The sequence below is a fragment of the Meles meles genome, chromosome 11 (assembly GCF_922984935.1).
Source record: "Meles meles chromosome 11, mMelMel3.1 paternal haplotype, whole genome shotgun sequence".
Classification (NCBI taxonomy): Eukaryota; Metazoa; Chordata; class Mammalia; order Carnivora; family Mustelidae; genus Meles; species Meles meles.
The window spans coordinates 31,234,528-31,255,122 of record NC_060076.1 but is presented as its reverse complement, the minus strand read 5'-3'; the positions used below and the strand labels follow the sequence as shown (position 1 = coordinate 31,255,122).

Sequence of the window (20,595 nt, the reverse complement as noted above, 5' to 3'; positions counted from 1 at the left end):
AGATCAAGCACCAAGTTGGGCCCCGTGCTCAGTGGGGAGTCTGCTTGAAGATTCTCTCATTCTCCCTTTGCCCCTGCCCCTACTTGCATGCTTATTCCCCCCCCAAATAAATAATTAATCTTTAAAAAATTAAATAATACATGTCAAGTGCTTAGAACAGTATTGGACATACTCTTAGGTGCTTAATAAATAATAACTGTTATTATCATTGAAGAATTTGTTATTTTCTTCACTGGAATCCTATCACACCTGAATCATTTATATTCCATGAGCTCCTGAAGTATCAGTTTCCTATGTTGATACAAGTGCTATTTTTAAAATAGAAAATCTCCTGTATTCCCATAGAAGACATAATACATCAGCTCTAGTTTTATTCTCTATACTGTTAGTACATGACCAGAATATGAAGGCTATTTTTCAGTAAGTAGAAACTCATATTTAAGGTAATTTGGGGAATTGTGTATGCCCTAAATACTTGTCTGCCTTTGATAAAACTAGAGGGATAATTCAGTCCCTCTGAATGAGGTGAATGAGGTGAATGAAAGTGGCTAGGCCACTTTTGAGATACTGAAAATTCTTTGTACATAAGAATTGACCTATAACTCAAATGAAATTATCATAATCAGTAGATCTAATTTATTATGTGTCTACTTTATAGTCGTCGTTTCATCAGACCCTGTTAGTGGGTAGAAAGATATCAAATACATGACATCCATCTTTAAGGAGCCTTTGGTATAGTAAGAAATGAATATAACCCTCTAACAAAGTCAAAATTTGTTATTGTTATAAATGTGGTTAAAAGTGCAATGGGAATTCAGAAAAGGAGATTACTGTTTGGTGGGAAATAGTGAGGATCTGAAGAACTAACGGAAGAGGTGTCTTAAAAGCTATGTTGTCCTAGGAAATTTAAACTTCATTTGTAGGCAGTGGAGAATCACTAATAGCTTTGAAAAAGATAAGGCTGCAAAGTTAACCAGTTGAATGAATGGTACCTGGCAGGAACATGGTGCTTATTATTGTATATATTGGACTGGAGGCGGGAGATCTGTTAGGTCGATTCAAAGGGAATAGACTTTGGCTTAGATTAGAGGGATAGAGAGTTCAGATGACTTGGATGATGTATTCTATTTATAAAACTAAGGATGTTGGGAGGGGAAATGTGTTTGAGGTAAGGTAAGGGAGAAGTTGATGGTGGAGGTGAGTAATTTTAGAGTTCGAGTTGCTTGTGGAACTCTCCAGATGGCTTCATTTAGCATAAGTTTGCAATCTTCGGAGATTGAGGTGATAGACAAGTGAAGTCCTGAGGATGAGTAAGAGATAATAGAGCTTCATTGTTTAGACTCTTGCACTCTTGAGATAGGGCTAGGATGACTGAGAAACCAAACCTTTCATTTCATTTCAATTAATTTAAATTTAAATAGCCACATGTGGCCACTGGCTACTGTAGTAGAAAACACAGACATAGAACATATAAAGAGTTGCAGAAAGTTCTGTTAGACGGTACAGTTACTACAAAGGAGAGGAGGCTTAGGATGAAGCAGAAACAGGTTCCAGAGAAAACCTAGAAGTCTGCAGTGGCACAGAAGCCAAAATGGAGAGGTCACATAAAGGTATCAGAGGACAAGCATTGAATCTGAAGACAAGGGAATCATTGGTTATCTCAAAAGAAGGAGTTTCTCTAGAGTTATAAATATGAAATCCAAATGTGAAAGAGTTGAGAAATGTTGTAGTAGTGGGTAGTAGAGGTCAAAAGGTAACTATTTTGTATCCCCCCGCCCCATTTGCTTCTATTTTTTGTCCTCACAAGCATTTGTAGGTGGCCTCTATTACATTTTTGTGTCCTCAGTACACAACCAAGACTAGGTGGGCAGGCAGGCGTCTAGGGATGGAGGCTGCCAAGTGAAAAGCAGCAACACAGCACCAGCACGAAGCTGGACAAATTGGAAGATAGTGCTTAGTATGGAAGATTTTTTAAAGTTGAGCTCTTGGAGAATAGTGCTCATGAAATGGAACATTTGACTGTCCAGCATGGTGGTTGAATTGGCTATTGGGAAATCTCTGGTAAATACTGAAACTGCAGTGTTGGAAGATATGTTGTAGATGTTGAAGCCATGTTGTAGATGTTGAAGCCATGCAGGGTATGATGGTTGAACATGAGGGATGTGGGAGATGGGTATGTGACATTTTAAAAACTTGATTGTAGAAAATTTCACACATATATAAACAGAATTAGTATAATGAACCCTAAGTTACCCAATACCTACCTTCAGCAGTTTCCAGCATTCTGTCATTCTTATTTTGTCTGTATACCACTACCCACTTGATTATTATTCTTATTTTACAGGGTTTTGTTTTGTTTTGTTTTTTGAGGTCTAATTTCCATTCAGGGAGCTACATGAATGTTAAGGTATCAGTTTTGAAAAATGCATACACCCCATGAATTTTATTGGAGTCTCTAACATTCCCGTCTGCCCAAGAAGTTCCTTTGTTGCATGTGACATTTCGACATGACCACTTTTATCCAAAGGATATTTTCCTACAGCCTAACACCTAACTGTAACACCGTTTTTACTTCCAAGACTCTCTTGCTTCATTCCTGAGGTTCACTTCACCCCAGCCCTCGTCCCATCTTTGGCCTCATCTTCTCAATAGTCTCTGTCCTCCTGCTGACCAGGGACACCAGAGATACTGAGGTATTGGTATTATTTTTCCCATTTCTTGGTGACTCCCGTTTGTACATTTTAATACAGCTCTTTTGATGTGCCCTTTTAAAAATGGTCTTGATAAAGTCCCTTCGTTGAATGGTAAGACTGGCCAGGTGCTAAAATCTTGCGGGAAATCTGAGAGTGTGTGCTGCGGAGCGTGGAAGAGAGTCATGGGGAGGACTTTTAGAAGGCCACCTGGGTGTATGGTGCAGACCCCTAAGAGATGAAGCTCATTGGGAGAGGAAAGTGGAATATGATCTGGAGGTGACAGGGGAAAGTGGAAGGAAGAGGGATGTAGGAAGTAATGTGATCTTGGTCTATGAGGGAAATGAAAGGAGTACTTCCTAAGGGGATGGTTGAAGAGGTGGATGAGTTTATTCACAGCAGAGAATGTGTTTCACTGGGCTGTGTAGAAAGGCTAGGAAAGGAGAAGTTAGGGTTTGTGTGGAAAATAGAGGGATTTAGGAATGAGTTGGGAGGTTTTGGAGGGTAGGTAGGCTTTTATACCTACCTTTATACCTTTGATGGGGTCTGAGGAGACTGGGGTTAGGGAACAAGGCATGGAGGGATATGTTCGTGACGAGGCTTGGGGTAAAGGGTAGTATAGGGGAAACAAGAAAGAATATATTAAATGTTTTAACTGTAGGGATCTGTAGAAATGACCCCAAGAGTTCCTGGTACAGTGTTGATGTGGTTGTTGTGGCCTCAGCAAATGACCTAGCAGGTGTGTGTCTTGGTTGTTAATAGCAACTCCTTGTGCTTTATTTGGGTTGTGCATTGATGGACCAGGACAGCCCTCCAGTGGGACACGCCTTTGCAGATAGGCCATCTGGTGCTGGGTTTTCTTATAATATCATTGCTTAGAACCATACTCTCCTTTGTATTTGAAAACACTGCCGCTGGTGGTAGGTTTGTTTCTGAATGCCTCTGTGGGTGGAAGGACCCACTGGGTGACCGAGTGTTCTCTTTATATCTCACACACACAGACATTGTTCAGAGACGAACACTTGCAGCTGTTCACGGAGCCTGTCACCACTTGCCTGAGGGCATTGTTTGGAAAAGACCATTCTGTGTCCAGTTCTTGCTGTGTGAGACTATATTGCTGCTGTGGTTTCTGAAACTGTGCTTCCTGATGTCTTAAAGCCTTTTTCCTTTTCCTTTTTGAAGTTAATCTAATTTACGTGGCCCAGAGAGCAGGTGCTTGGACGTTTTGCTTTTGTCCATTTCCTACACATCTTCCAGGGTAGTGTGGTGGATGGTTCAGAGCTTGCTCTTTGGAATCAGACTCGGTCTCCACGTAAAGGCTGTTTGGCCTGCTTTCGCCGAACCTCAGTGATCATATCTATATAGCGGGGATGCTAATATCTACTGCCTAGGATTACTCTGATTATGAAATGCTATATCACTGGATTTTTCACTTGGATATATATACCCACTTTCACTGGATATATCACTTGATGTTACTGTGGTGACTGTTGATACTTTTGTTTTCTGTTTTCATTGTTGGTACTGGGCTGTGGTCAAAAGTCTCACCATCGGTGAATCAAACTATATCTAGGTCATGGTTAATGTGGTTCATGGCTATTCATCCATTTAGTCGTTATTGCTCGTGTGCCCTTCCGTGTGTCAGCTGCTTTCACATGTTTGTGTTATTATTTGATCCTCATTACAACCATGTTATCCTCCTTTTGCAGATGAAGAAGCTAAAACTGCAAATTTGTGGCTCATGTAGAATAGCAGAGCAAGGACTAGAATGCAGGCTTTTCTGACTCTAAGCCCTGGTGCTCTTTTTCTTGTATCACAGCTATTCCAGAATTCTCTTCTGCCCTCTTGCTTGCTTTTTTCCCTTACTTTTCTTCAGAACTTTAATGTACTTTCGGCTGTCACCTTGGTGAACCTTTGTTCTCTAGCCTTGATTTAGAGCTTAATCTTAAACTCTAGTTTCATATATTCATATGTATTGCCTGCAACATAATAGGTGCTTAGTAAATACTTTGGATGACTCTAGTCAGAGGTCTAAAATTTTTTTTTAAAGATTTTATTTATTTATTTGACAGAGAGAGAGATCACAAGTAGGCAGAGAGGCAGAGAGACAGAGGGGCAAATAGGCTCTCTGCTGAGCAAAGAGCCGATATGGGGCTGGATTTCAGGACCTGAGACCTTGACCTGAGCCAAAAGCAGAGGCTTAATCCACAGAGCCACCCAGATGCCCCTAGAGGTCTAAATTTGAACTCAGCTTTACTACATTTTTCTACGGAACCTCCTGTCATTAGGCTCATGTTTAGAGTCATTTTTTTTTCAATTTTTTTTTTTTTTTGGTGAAATGTATATAACAAAATTTGCCATTTTAACCATTTGAAGTGTACATCTCAGTAATATTAAATGCATTCATGATGTTGTGCAGCCACGACCATTCATTTCTAGAGCTCTTTCATCTTTTTTTTTTTTTAAATTAAAGATTTATTCATTCAGGTGAGAGAGAGAAAATACATGCACATGGAGAGAGGAGCAGAGGCAGAGGGAGAGAAAGAATGTCAGCAGACTTACTGCTGAGTGTGGAGCTGCATATGGAGCTCGATCCCATTACCCTGAGATCACGACCTGAGCACAAAGCAAGAGTCAGATGCTTGCTTATATGACTGAGCCATCCAGGGGCTCCTAAAACTCTTTCATCTTGTAAAATGGGAGCTCTACCCAATGAACAGTAGCTTCCCACTTACCCTTCCTCTCAACCCTGTAATTATCATTCTTCTTGTTTCTATAATTTTGGCTACTCTAAGTACCTCCTCCCAGTGGAATCCTAAGTGTTTGTCTTTTTGTGACTGGCTTATTTCAGTGAACATAATGTCCTGGAGGTTAATCTGTATCGTGGCATAAGTCGGAATGTCCAGGGGATGTTGGTGGCTCAGTTGTTAAGCGTCCGCCTTTGGCTCAGGTTACCATCCGGGCATCCTGGGATCAAGCCCCATGTCAAGGCTCTCTGCTCAGCAGGGAACCTGCTTCTCCCTCTCACTCTGCCTGCTGTTTCCCCAATTTGTGCTCCCCTCCTTCAAATAAATAAATAAATAAATAAATAAATAAATAAATAAATAAATAAAATCTTAAAAAAGAAAGTCAGAATGTCTTTTTTTGAGGTTAAATAATGTTGCATCGTATGTATGTACTGCATCTTGTTTATCCATTCATTCATTGATGGACACTTGTGTTGGCTTCCACCTCTTAGCCGTTATGAATGTTGCTGTGAATATGAGTATACAGCTATCTCTTTGAGACTCTACTTTCAGTTCTTTTGCATATATCCCTACAAATGGAATTGCTGGATCATATGATAATTATATTTTTAATTTTTTGAGGAACCACTGTACTGTTTTCCATAGTGGCTATATCATACATTTTCATCAGCAGTGCTCAGAAGTTCTAATTTCTTTGCATGCTTGCCAACACTTAAATATTTTGTTTTGTTTTGTTTTGTTTTGGGATAGTCATCCTCATGGGTGTGTGGTGCTGTTATGGTTTTGATTTGCATTTGCCTAATGATTAGTGATGTTGAGTATCTTTTGTGTGTTTATTGACCATATTTTCTTTGAATTCATGCATATTTTCTTTGGAGGAGAGTCATTTTGTATAATTCTGTATTAAAAGTATCTTCAAAGGATAGTTCTGTTTGCTAAATGCCTAAAGTACATTGAAGGGGTTAGTGCTGGGCAATATTTGTAAAAATGGTTGTTGTAAAGTATCTAAAGAATGGGAATGGGGAAGTTTGACCTTCAGAAAAAAAATTGTTGGATGGGATTTATGGGGTATACAGATACAGGAAAATCAATAGATAAGGAGAGATTTCATTCAACATAAGGAGCATTTGACAATATTGGAATTAATTGTGTTGAGTTCTTCATCTTTGGAAGTGGTAAATTAGAAACAGGATTTCTGGGCTGTAGCTAAAGGGATTCCTTCATCAGACCAGATGGCCCTCAAACGCCCTTCTAGCTTTGAGTTTTGGAAAGCTCATTTCAAAACATCTTCAAGCTGTATTTATTTTTTTCTCTAATATTTATTCCCAATGCTAAGCTCTAGCTTAGCTTTTCGTTGCCATAAGTTTGGGTTATGTAGCAACTTTCTAATTGGTCACCTGGTCTTCCTAGTTCCCTTACCTCTTTATCTTGCATGCTGTTACCCAGTTAAATTTTTTAACAGTTTTTTGAGACACAATTTACATACTATCAAGTTCACCTGTTTAAAGTGTGCAATTCAATTTTTTTAAAGTAAAAAAAGAGGCACCTGGGTGGCTTAGTCAGTTAACTATCTGCCTTTGGCTCAAGTTATGATCTCAGCGTCTTGGGTCCTCTGGCATTCCCCCTGCTTTTGTTGTCTCACTCTCTCTCTCTCTGTCCAATAAATAAAATCTTTAAAAAAATTAAAAATTTTAAAAGTAATCTCTACACCAAACATTGGGTTGGAACTCATTGCCCTGAGACCAAGAGTTGCACGCTCTACTGGCTAGGTTAGCCAGGCACCCTGATTTTAATTTTTTTTTAAAGTATATTTAGGATTGTACAAGCATCATATCAGAATCAAATTTTAGGCCATTTTCATTGCCCCCAAAAGAAACCTCACACCCATTAGCAGTTACTCTCTATTCCCCCTAACCACCAGGTCTTGGCAACCACTCTCAATTATGTAAAACATGGCTTTCATTGGGTTACTGTCCAGCTAGGAGGCCTTCAGTGTCTTCCTTATCCATATGATTAAGAAAACATTTTGGGGGGCACTTGGGCGACCTGGTTGGTTGAGCATCTGACTCTTGGCTTCAGGTCAGGTCATGATCTCAGGATTGTGAGATCAAGCTCTGTGTCTGACTCCATGCTTAGTGGGGAGTCTGCGTGAGATTCTCTCCTTTTTCTACCCCTACTCAAATCAATCAATCAATCAATCAGAAAATATCACTCACCTGGAGTTCCTGTTTTTCCATAATCCGATTTCAGTTCATTTTTCCAGTTTTGACTTACACCCTTTCCCAATTTGAATATCCAGCTCTTGCTCAGGTTCATCTGTTTCTTGTTCTTTTTTTTTTTTTTTTAAAGATTTTATTTATTTATTTGACAGATAGAGATCACAAGTAGGGAGAGAGGCAGGCAGAGTGAGAGAGAGAGAGAGAGGAGGAAGCAGGCTCCCCGCCCAGCAGAGAGCCCGATGCGGGGCTCGATCCCAGGACCCTGGGATCATGACTTGAGCGAAAGGCAGAGGCTTTAACCCACTGAGCCACCCAGGTGCCCCCTGTTTCTTGTTCTTATTGAGAATGCTGTGTGCATTCTTTTTGGTTTCCACTCTTCTTCTTCCTTTTGGTTCCACTAGCTTCCTTTTGGATTCTACTCTTCTATCTGAATAAATTTGTATATGCTTTGAGAGCTAACTTAAGTCCTGCCCTTTCTGTGAATCCTTCCCTGAGTGATATTACTTAAAATGAGTTCTCCTTTAAGCTTGAACTTCCCATAGCACCCCCTATTATACAACCTTCTTTTACATTTAATTGTTGACTCTCTTGTGGGAACTCTTTTGTTGTGTTTTTCAGTTTTTTTGTGTGTGGATGTTGATTCCCTGAGTTGATTATAAGCTTCTTAGAGTCAGGGACCATGTATACTTTTTCTTTATTATCTTCTGTAGCTTAGCTGAGCGTATGGTTGTGCATAAAAATTGTATGTAAGAATAATGGAATGACTAGAGCCAGCATTGAGCAGAATGCTTAATTTTTTTTAAGCCTTCTTTTTTGCTTTTTTCTTTTTTTTGAAGATTTTATTTATTTATTTGACAGAGAGAGATCACAAGTAGGCAGAGCAATCGGCAAGGTGGCGGGAGGGGGGGACAGGCTCCCTGCTGAGCAGAGAGCCTGATGCGGGGCTCCATCCTGGGACCCTGAGATCATGACCTGAGCCGAAGGCAGAGGCTTAACCCACTGAGCCACCCAGGCGCCCCCAGAATGCTTTATTTGAATTCTGTGACAACCACAGACTTCAGTCTACTGGACATGTCCATGTTTTTACCAACTGAGCTATCCGTGTTCGCACATGTCCATGTTTTTAGGTGGCTTTGCTTTGCCTAGAGCCTGATAGCACATTCCTTCATTAATTCATTCAGTAAATGCTACTGGTGCTGTACTTTGTTTACTCATTTTTCAAAACCCTGTTTTTGATTTAGTTAACTTTCTCTTATTGCTGTGATGTAGCTGGATTCTCTGATAGCCTTCAGTTCTGCATCATTCTTGAAATCTCCTGCTGTTTATAGGACTTTCTTATGGTCGATTAGTACATTACCACAGCCTCTATAGACCTATACAGTACCATTATTATACGGACTATAAGATCTTATTATTATAGGTTGGTGCATAACCTCAGTCTCTGTAGTCTCGTTATTATGTACTTTGTGGTGTAATACACCATGAAAATATCATGTTCCGAGAAGTTGCAGGATGATGAGTGCTATGGGAGACCGTTGCGTTCCTCAAGTCACTTATGGGTTGATTGCAAATGTAGAAGAGCACTTTTAATTTGAAACCATAGCAAGAAAAGCACTATGTTCTAAGTGTTAGGATTATACAGAAATGAATAATAAAAATGTCTAGATTCTTTTTTTTTTTAAGATTTTATTTATTTATTTGACAGAGAGAGAGAGAGATCACAAGCAGGCAGAGAGGCAGGCAGGGAGAGAGGAAGAAGCAGGCTCCCTGTGGAGCAGAGAGCCTGATACGGGGCTCAATCTCAGGACCCTGAGATCATGACCCGAGCTGAAGGCAGCGGCTTAATCCACTGAGCCACCCAGGCGCCCCAAAAATGTCTAGATTCTTTTTTTAAAGATTTTATTTATTTATTTGACAGAGAGAGAGAGATCACAAGTAGGCAGAGAGGCAGACAGAGAGAGAGGAGGAAGCAGGCTCCCTGCGGAGCAGAGAGCCCAATGCGGGGCTCGATCCCAGGACCCTGACCTGAGATCATGACCTGAGCCGAAGGCAGTGGCTTAATCCACTGAGCCACCCAGGTGCCCCAAATGTCTAGATTCTTAAGGAGCTCACAGTCTCATGGTACACGCTGAATTTAAAAACCCAAACGGTTCTAAGACAATACCATGAGTATTATAGTAGAGAAGTGGGAGCTTAGGATGATAGCTGCCCTGCAGTAGGGTGTGATTTCTTCTGCTGTGGCAGAATTATAGTTTGGGAGCTGGAGGGGACTTTATGAGCCCTTTTAGGATAGGATATTTTTCTGTCCCCAGCACCTAGCAGTGTCTAGAATATGGAAGGTAATTAATAAATGATAAATGAATAATCATCTATACTGTGCTGTCTTACATGGTAGATATTGAGTACTTGAAACATGGCTAGTTGGAATTGAGATGTGCTGTGTTAAGAGCTCACCGGATTTTTTTTTTTAATTTTATTTTTTTTTAAGATTTTATTTATTTATTTGACAGAGAGAGATCACAAGTAGATAGAGAGGCAGGTAGAGAGAGAGAGGGAAGCAGGTTTCCTGCTGAGCAGAGAGCCCGATGCGGGACTCGATCCCAGAACCCCGAGATCATGACCTGAGCCGAAGGCAGCGGCTTAACCCACTGAGCCACCCAGGCGCCCAAGAGCTCACCGGATTTTAAAGACTTATTTAAGACAATGTGTGTAAAAGAAATCACAATTTTTTATATTGATTATATATTGAAATGATACTTATTTGATGTATTAGATTAAATATGTGATTAAAATCAGTTTACCTATTTCTTTTTACTTTTAAAAAATACGACTACTAGAAAATTAAAAAATTACGCATGTCTTATATTATGTCAGACAATGCTGATCTTACTCAGCTGCCTTAGACAATGTGATTTGACTGTGGTCACAAAGAGCAGAGGTACCTCAAAACTGAGAATTTACATGTTGAATTTCTTGACTTCTGGTTCAGTTTTCTTTATAGCCTTAAATTAGTACAATGTAAATACATAAATTTTGAGGTTAAAATGACATCAGTTTGGTCTTATCAGGGATGACCTGATCTCCCTGTAATCCTCTCAAAACTATGGGAAGTACAGGTTCTGTTATGATCCTGACTTTACAGTTATGAAATCTCAGTCTTAGGGTGGTATCCTCAAGGTCACACAGCTAATAATGCACAGAATTTAAGCTAGAACTGTGAGAAACTGACAGGAACCTGGGGATTTTTCCTACATAAAGGCAGGCCTATAAACGTTGGGGACTCTTGAGTCCATAGAGCTGAGGATGAATGTATTAATGAATATGCCCTCCCCCATCCCCTGAAAAAGTTTAAAAATCCATTGCAGAATGTGTGGGTATGTGGATGAATATGTGCTTATGCAAGTACATGAGAGACAGAGACAGAGGGTTTGGGGGGAAAGAGAGGGATAAGAGAGAATGAATGCATGAAATTAATTTTGAGGTCTGGGTCCTCATGCTTCCATCTTTCCTGCTTCTTTTATCTTTCTTTCCTGATTCTCTTCCTCTTTTCTTTCTTTCTTTCTTTTAAAGAGGGAAGAGGAGGTGGGAGGGAGGGGCGGAGGGAAAGGGAGAAAGAGAATCCTAAGCAGTCTCCACCGCCAGCCCAGAGCCCTACACAGGGCTCACTGTCAGGACCCTGAGATCATGAACTGAGCCAAAATCGAGAGTCAGATGCTCAACCAACTGATCCACCCAGGCACCCTCTCTTCCCATTTCTGATGTTGAAATTACTTACCATACTCCCATTTTCTTCATTCAACTCAGTTCACTTCCAATCAGTGTACCTAAGTCTGAACAGATGTGTATCAGCATGGTTATAATGGTTCTCTTTGGGTTTCAGGTGATTTAAAATTCTATTTGTTCTTTGTGTCATTTCACTTTTTTATACAATAACATATACTAAGAAAAACCAGATTTAAAAAACAGCAAATATATTTTCATTTGAAAGAAAAAAAATCAATATGCTTAATAGTTTTTATTCCAAAAATAAACCTTTCACCCTAAAATTTCAGCATCCCATAACTTCCTCTCTGCCATTCCATTCTTTTTGGCTTCAATTTCATAGTCCCCAGGTGAATTAGAGTTAAGTCTCCAAAGGCCAGTGCTGTAATATACTGTCTCTTGGTCATAGAGATGAGCTTTCTTGTAGAGGTAACATTTATTTCTTTAGCCAAGATGTTTATGTTTTGTGGGGGGGGGCAGATTGTTTGTAAACAATAGTAGCTCAGGGTGGTCATATCCTACAACTATTTTTAAAAACTTTGACTCTAAACAGACTGCTATGTTTATGTCAGAATGAGACCTCGATTCTTACTCAGTCCCCAATCTGATAATTTTCTTTTCCAAATTACCCTGCAAATTTATTTGTTGTCAGAACCTTTGAAAAGTCCCTATTTTTCAGTTTGCTTTTCACTGTTTATTGACCTGGTTTATGTTCTTTTAAGACGCTAGTGATCAAAGAGAAGATGTGTATATTGGAAACCACATGCCCTGCCCTGAAAACCTCAATGGTTACTGCATCCATGGGAAGTGTGAATTCATCTATTCGACTCAGAAGGCTTCTTGTAGGTAGGTGAACACTTCCAGGTCGGAGGTGAGGAATTTTTTCCTTCAGTCACTGTTCTGTAGAAAGCAATGAAATACAGATTAAATATTACCAAAGAGTAACATTTATTTACACTTGAGTCAAAAAATAAATGAGTGGCATCATTTGGAAAGCACTGATATAGTATGCAAAATCAAAACCAGATGTCATATTAGGGTTTTAAGATTGTGGACTTAACATTTTTAATACATTTTTTCATATAAAAATATGCCATATTCCAGCACTATTTTGGTTCAGGCAATCTGTCACAAGGTGATTTAGGGACTAAAGAATGTGTTAAGAACAGAGAACATGTAACTCAAATAAAACATAACACTAAAATAGATTTCTAAAAATAAAGGAATGGGGATGTGGAACCAGGTGTGAGGAGAGAAGTGGAAATGGGAAAGGTGTAAATCTTCAACTGTCTGATGCCAGAGAGGTTCTGTGACTTGTTCAAGGTCAGCAGCAGCAAAACTAGATCTCAGATTTCCTGACTCTCAGCCTAATGATCGTAATGCTTTTTGCTGTTCTGTGTCTGTTTGCTGGTAGCCCTTCTTGCTGCTGCTGCGAGCTGATCCTCTACCTCCTGTCGGTCTCCTTAGCTGGCTGATGTTTCCACAGACAAGGGGAGATTGCTGTCATTCTGCTCACTCCTGCCTCCTGCAGTTGGGCCAGAATCCTTTTTTCTCTTTCTTAGTCGAAACATCAAAACATGGAAAAATACTATACTTTTCTTTTGTTCTGTCAACCTGGAAGCCAGTGGATCTTTCTCTCCAGAAAGTGAAAGAAAGCTGTTTGAAATCAGGTCTCCTGGTCCCTCTACCCTTAGTTTCCTTCTCCTGGCTTTTTCGACTTCCTCTTCTCCTCCTGCTTAAAAAATAAAACAAAAATACTATACACTGTTAATGGTTAAACAATTCTTTATTAAGCTTTTGACTTTTTCTTGATCGAAAGTGCCCCTTGACTTCAATGGAGCTATCGCTCTGCTCCCACCTCCCCTTTCTTGAATGTTAAGGAAACACAGCTGTACAGAGGGGAGCAGGCCAATTTTAAAACAAAATCATTCGGGGGAGTCTTCATATCCATCCCACATGGCATGCGTATCTTGATAGAAGTTCAGATCGTGGTGTTCTCTTAGGATAGGGCATCTTTCAGGATACCTAAAAGTAAAGGATGAGAGAGGTTGATGTCCTGATAGTGAAGTGATACCAGGTCACTTTGCAGCATTTACTTTTCCAGTAATTGACAGTGAGACGATTGAATAGTATAAGCTGTTAAAGGCTTTGGGAGCAGGTCCACCAGATGGGCCAGTTCCTGTCTGTGCCCTTCAGAAGTTACTTAAATGTTTAAGCCTCATTTTCTCATTTCTAAAATTGTAATAATAATACCTACCTCCTAAAATTGTTGCTAAATTTAAATTGTTGCTAAAACTAAGTGAGATAATATATGCAAAGTGCTTAGCACAATATCTGGTCTTTGGTATACATTTAATAAATAGCAGTTGCCGTTAGGAGGTTTTAAGTGTTGTTTGGTTAGGGATTCTGTTTTGCTAACCCTGTCTTCCCAGCGTCTAGGGTAGGGCCTGGCCCAGTAGCTACTTAGTAACTGTTTTTTTAATGCCATGTAATAGTGATCAATTTTTCCTTCTTCTCCAGACTAGAGATGTTTTTTAAATGCCAGAGAATCTCTTTTCTGCACTCTTGCAACTCCTAAAAAGCAAGTAGATCTTTTGTCTCAGCATTTACAAAGTCTGCAAGAATCAGGCCATAACATTACGTGCGCTTCGACTAGTAGGTGGATGTGTTTGGGTAGCAGGAAGCAGGCAGGGATGAACAACCGTTAGCCACAGTCCTATTGTTAGGTTAGAATTTTCTAGCATTATCCCACCACTAATTTGTTTGTTTACTTATTACTTACTTTGTAGCAAATTCTTCTTGGCCCTTGGGTCTCAAATTCAAATATGACAGGAACCCAGGGATCTTGGCTTCCAATAAACCCACCATTTGATTGAAGAGACCAATAATAAAGCAGTTAAAATATAATATGAAAAATGCTGCTGTACATAGATAGATACACACGAGTTGATTTGGGACTTCGGACAAGGAATTTCAGCCCGAGGAGGGCGAGTGACATGGTGAGAAGAGGGAGAGGTCTTACACAGGAACATTTGTGCCACCCCAGGAGCTTGCCCTTTATTTGAAAGGTAGTAAGAAGCCACTTAAGGATTTAAGTTAAGGAAGTTGTGATCAGATCCGAAAGCTACTCTGGTGGTTTTGTGGAAAATGGATCAGGAGACTGAATGTCAGTAAGGAGTGAGAACCTGAACTAAGGAAAGGAGTTAGAGTTTCACTGAGTTTGGCAGATGAACTGCAGAGAGAAGATACGATGATTCAACCCCTAGGTTTTGGTGACCAGTTGGGTTTGTGGGGGAGCTGATGGAAGGTTGTGGGAAGGAGGAGTCAAGAGTTCCTCTGGGTTTCTGGCTGAGGCAGAATTGAGTGGAGAAAGGGAATGGGAAGAGGGAGGAGCTTTGGGGGGAAATGATGTTCAGTGTATTATGCTTGTTCTAGTAGGGTGTCTAGTAGGCTGCGGGGTATATATTGGTTTGGGAATTCAGGAGGCAGATGCAGGTTGGAGGCATACGTTCAGGATTCTACCCTAGCATATCCCTCGCAGCTCCTACCCAGCCTAGCTTCCATGCCTCTAGGCCTCCAGTTTATCGATCATGTCACCTGTGTCCCTCGCCCCTTGCACATCTTCATCCCCTCCTTATTCATCTTAAACTCCGTGGCGGTCATGGTAGTTCCTCTCTTGCTTTGTCATACTCACTTGACAAAACTCTAATCCTGATTCATGCCTTACTGCCTGCTGTATACACATACAGCTGAACTGCCTACATGGTCATTGTTGAAAAACACACCACCTGGGTAAGGCGTCTCCCTGACATTTATACTCAAAGCGGGGCCTACAGGCTGCCAAGTTGGCCTTCTGAACTGCAGTCCATTCATTCTCCTTCTGTCCTTCTCTTCAGATTGTCAGTACCCCCCCTCATCCTTAGCCGACCATCTTGTTTCTGAGTTCACTGAGAACACTGAAGCAATATGAAGAGAACTCACAGACTTTCTACTCTCACCTCCCAGAAATACTCCCCCCTTTTCTGTGTTCCATATATTCTTATGTATATAATATGTAATATATGTAATATGTAATTTATATGTATTTATATTTATATATTTTTGTATGTATAATTATAAATCTATTTATATTTTCATTTCTTCTGTCTTGGGAAAAAAACCCTCGCTGTCCTACCAGCGACCATCCCATTTCTTTTCTTTGTAGAACTTAAAAGAGTTGCTTGTGCTGTCTCCACCTCCTCACTTTCCATCTCTCTTGAATCCACCCGAATAAGCTTTTCAACAACCAGTAGCATTTGATATGGTTGATTGCTCCCTCCTGTGTGATATGCATTCGTCACTTGGCTCTAGGGATTGCATTCTCTCTCTGTTTTCTGCTGTCTGGTGGCCATTCTTTTGTATCTTCTTGGCTGGTTCCCCTTTGCCACCTGACTTGTCTTAGTGTTGGAATGCACCGAGGTCTAGTTCTGGTCCTCCTCATTAGTGATGCCATCCAGCCTTAAGGCTTTCCATGACATAGGCTGATGACTCCTACTTTACATAAGTCCCAGACCTCTCTCCTCAACTTGAGACTCATAGATTCATAGACTCATAGGCTCTTCCTCCTTGACGTTTTTGCATGGATGTCTTGACTCATCAATATCAGCAGGACCTAAGGTGATCTCCTGATCTGCCTTCCCTCCCCTAAACCTGCTCTACCTGCAACCTTCTTCATCTCTGTTGATGTCAACTCCCCCTTTTCCTTTGCTTCAATAAAACACCTCTGATACATCTTTGACTTCTCTCTTTCTCATACTCCGTACCCAGTCAGTTGAGAAATCCTATTATCTCTGTTTAGAATATATCTAGAATTTGAGTTCTTCTCGCGATTGCCACTGCTATTCCTAGTCTAGGTCACCATTTTTTTCTTCCTGGCATTACTGCAACAGCCTCCCGGATTGTATCCTACAGCTCATTCTCAACACAGCAGCTGGGTGGAGACTTTCAAACAAAGGTCAGTTCATGTTATGTCTCTGCTGAAAACTTCCTAGTGGTTCCTTCCTGTCACCAAGTGCAGAAGCCCTATACGACTGGCCCCTTCACCTCTCCATCTTAGTCCCCTTCTTCCCTTCGGTTTGCTGCTCCACGCCAGCCACACTTGCTAGTTTTCTTTTCTTTTCTTTTCTTTTTTTAAGATTTTATTTATTTATTTGAGGAAGAGAGCGAGCATGAACAGGGTGAGGGTTTGGGGAGGGAGGGGCAAGGGCAGGCAGAGGGCAAAGGAAAAGCAGACTCTCCGCTGAGCAGGGAGCCCAACGTGGGGCTCGATCCCAGGACCCTGGGATCATGACCTGAGCCAAAGGCAGATGCTTCACAAATGAGCCACCCAGGCACTCCCACACTTGCTATTCTTCGACATGCCATGTCTCATGCTTCCTCCTCAGGATCTTTGCATGGGCTCTTCCTTTATCTGCTCTGTTCTGTGTTCTCCTTCCTGTTGTCCACATGGCAGGCTTCCTCAACCCTTTCATGTCTTCGCTCACATGTCACCTTCTTAAAGAAGACGACTACCCTATCGATCTTTTTTTTTTTTTTTTAATTTACTTGACAGAGATCACAAGTAGTCAGAGAGGCAGGCAGAGAGGGGGAGGGGGAAGCAGGCTCCCTGCCGAGCAGAGAGCCCAATGCGGGGCTCGATCCCAGGACCCTGAGACCATGACCTGAGCCAAAGGCAGAGGTTTTAACCCACTGAGCCACCCAGGCGCCCTAACCTGTCCATCTTGTTTAAAATTACAGCCCTCCGGGTCGCCTGGGTGGCTCAGTGGCTTAAGCTGCTGCCTTTAGCTCAGGTCGTGATCCCAGGGTCCTGGGATCGGGTCCCACATCGGGCTCCTTGCTCAGCAGGGAGCCTGCTTCTCTCTCCGCCTCTGCCTGCTTGTGTGCTCTCTCTCTTTCTCTCTCTCTGACAAATAAATAAATAAATAAAATATTAAAAAAAAATTACAGCCCTCCCTTCTTGGCCTATAACTGGCACTCATCATTTCCGTTTACTAACTCTCCTGTCTCTCTTTGTGTAGTTCGTCAACCTCTAAGAATACCATTTAATTTACTTACCAATGTTTATTGACCCTCCCTCCCCCAGTTAGAGGTTAACCAGATGAGGAATCTTCATTCATTTTGCTCACTGATGTATCCCAAATACCCACTACAGTACTTGGCACATGTCAGAAGTTCAGTAAATGGGTGAGTGGATGAATCAGCCCATGAGGCGTGGTAGTGAATGAGATGACTATGGACAGTGTGTGACATGAAAGAGTAGAGGGTGTAGAGGACCAAATGCCTGGATCTGTCTTTAATCAGTAACGGAAGAAGTAGTAATAACCTAGAAGTCATTACTTCAGGTATTTGGAGAGTATAACCCAAAAGTCAGTTGCAGAAAATAGTATCTGAAGAGGATTGCCTTAATAATATATGGCTTATACATTCTTTCTGATATTCTGATTTTAATCTTTGGATTAAGCTAAACTATCAGAGAACTTCATATCCAGGACACTGTTATAGCTCCCCATGGAGCTGTTTTTATTTTATTGAGCTTTGACTTTTCACCATTAGCCTACCACAAAAGGCATTATTTTAAAAATCCTGTAAGATTTCATTATATTTTTGAATTTATTACAGCTATATTATTGAGGTTGATGTTCTCTATATCAGAAAGTTCCCTCTTTAAATCAGGACCAATGAGATAAAATCCCCTTGAATCTACTATTAATAGTCTCTGTGGTTGTTTTGAACAACTGGTTTGATTTTATTTTGTGGAGATTGTGTTTTATGTTAATGATTTTTCTACTTTCTTGTTTTCATTTTCTTTTTCATTCTTTTTTAAAGATTTTATTTATTTATATGAGAGAGAGTGTGTGTGTGCATGAGCAGGGGGAGAGACAGAGAGAGAGGGAGAAGCAGATTTACTTCTGAGTAGGGAAGCCTACACGGAGCTCCATCCTAGGACTTCAGGGTCAGGACGTGAACAGAAGACAGATGCCTGACTAACAGAGCCACCCAGGTGCCCCTCTTCTTCTTCTTCTTCTTCTTCTTCTTCTTCTTCTTCTTCTTCTTGTTCTTCTTCTTCTTCTTCTTCTTCTTGTTCTTGTTCTTCTTCTTCTTCTTCTTCTTCTTCTTTCTTCTTCTTCTTCCTTTTTCTTCTTTTCTTTTTTAAAACCAGTGGTTTTTAGTATTTAGTATTTTTTTTCAGTTTTGCAGTCACCACAGTCAGTTTTAGAACAGTTCATCACCTCCAGAAGAAACTCTGTGTCCTGTAACTATTACTCCCAAATCTCCTTGTTCCCCTCAGTTTTAGACAATCACTAATCTATTTTGTCTCTATCGATCTGCCTGTTCTGGATGTTTCATTTAAGTGGACTTGTAGAACATGGTCTTCTGTGTCTTCTTTCACCTAACATCATGTTTTCAAGGTTTATCCATGTTGTAATGTGTCCGTGCTTTATTCCTTAAGAATTTATTCCTTAAGTTTTGTGATCTGCTTACCAATTAATGAATATTTGGGTTGTTTCCACTTTTTGGCTATTAATGAACAATGCTGTCCTGTATCACTGTTTGCAAGTTTTTGTGTGGACTTGTGTTGCTTTCAGTTGGGGAAGTGTCTCGGAACGGAATTGTTGGGCCAAATGGTAACTCTGGGTTTAACTTTTGAGGACTGCCAGACTGTTCTCAAAAGTGCGTTGGCCATTTTTCATTCCCTACACTATCTTTGCCAACAGATATTATCTGACTTTTTGATTCTAGCCATTCTAGTGGGTATAGAGTGGTATCTTACTTTGGTTTTGATTTGTGTTTCCATGATGACTTATGATGTTGCTATCTTTTCATGGGCTTATTTGCCATTTGTATATCTTGTTTGGGAAAAAAAAAGTCTATTCAGATCATTGTAATAATTTGCCCATTTTGTAATTTTTTCTTCTTTTTATTAATGAGTTTGTAATAGTTTTTTTTAATGTATTCTAGATACAAGTCTCTAACCAGATAAATAATTTGCAAAAATGTTCTCCTGGTTGTCTTTTCAGTTTCTTTCTTTTTTTTTTAAAAGATTTTATTTATTTATTTGACAGAGAGAGACCACAAGTAGATAGAGAGGCAGGCAGAGAGAGAGAGAGAGAGAGAGAGGGAAGCAGGCTCGCCACTGAGCAGAGTGCCCGATGTGGGACTCAATCCCAGGACCCTGAGATCATGACTTGAGCCGAAGGCAGCGGCTTAACCCACTGAGCCACCCAGGTGCCCCGTCTTTTCAGTTTCTTGATAGTGTCCTTAAACACAAAAGATTTTAATTTTGATTTAGTCCAGTTAAACTGTTTTGTTGCTTGTGCTTTTGATATCCTATCTAAGAAATCACTGCCTAATCCAGGTCATGAGGATTTACTTCTTTTTTCCCTAAGAGTTTTATAGTTATAGTTTTTATATTTAGGTCTGTGATCCATTGTGAATTATTTTTTGTGTATGTTGTGAAGAAAAGGCCCAACTTCATTCTTTCACATGTGGCTGTCCAGTTGTCCCAGCCGCTTTTGTTGATGAGATTATTTTTTCTCATTGAGTGGTCTTCGCACCCTTGTTAAAAATCAGTTGGCAGGGGGCGCCTGAGTGGCTCAGTTGTTAAGCATCTGCCTTCGGCTCAGGTCATGATCCCAGCATCCTGGGATCGAGTCCCGCATCAGGCTCCCTGCTCAGTGGGGAGCCTGCTTCTTCCTCACCCTCTGCTGCTCTACCTGCTTGTACTCTCTCACTTTCTCTGTCAAATAAATAAATAAAATCTTAAAAAAAAAAATCAATTGACCATAGATGTATGGATATATTTCTGGGCTCTCAATTACATTCTGTGGTCTGTAAATCTATCTTACTACTTTTTTGGGGGGTCTGCTAGTAAACTTAGAACTCAATGTGAAACTTACTGGCAGCTGTATATGAACCTCAGGCATGGGAATTAGAGGACTCACATCACCCCTGGCTTCTTATTGTCCTACTCCCAGGTTTCTTTATGTGTGCTCTATTAAAAAAATCTTTTTTTTTTTTAATGAAGTGTGGGATGTAAATAACTTCGCTATCCTTACATTTCAGAGGTTTTATTAATCAGGTCTAAGTGAAGGCTGGCTAATTTATACATTACACTTCTGTCAGCTAAAACATGTGAAA

At 40.5% G+C, this 20,595-nt stretch overlaps 1 protein-coding gene across 2 annotated transcripts in view; it reads left to right on the top strand.

The window, feature by feature from the left end:
• Nucleotides 1–20,595, top strand: part of TMEFF1 (transmembrane protein with EGF like and two follistatin like domains 1) — an 83,992-nt gene that overhangs the window by 58,635 nt on the left and 4,762 nt on the right. For both annotated transcript variants that reach the window (XM_046023187.1, XM_046023188.1), the window contains exon 8: nucleotides 12,141–12,264. In XM_046023187.1, the coding sequence (XP_045879143.1) occupies nucleotides 12,141–12,264 (124 nt within the window). The remainder of the gene's footprint in view (nucleotides 1–12,140; nucleotides 12,265–20,595) is intronic.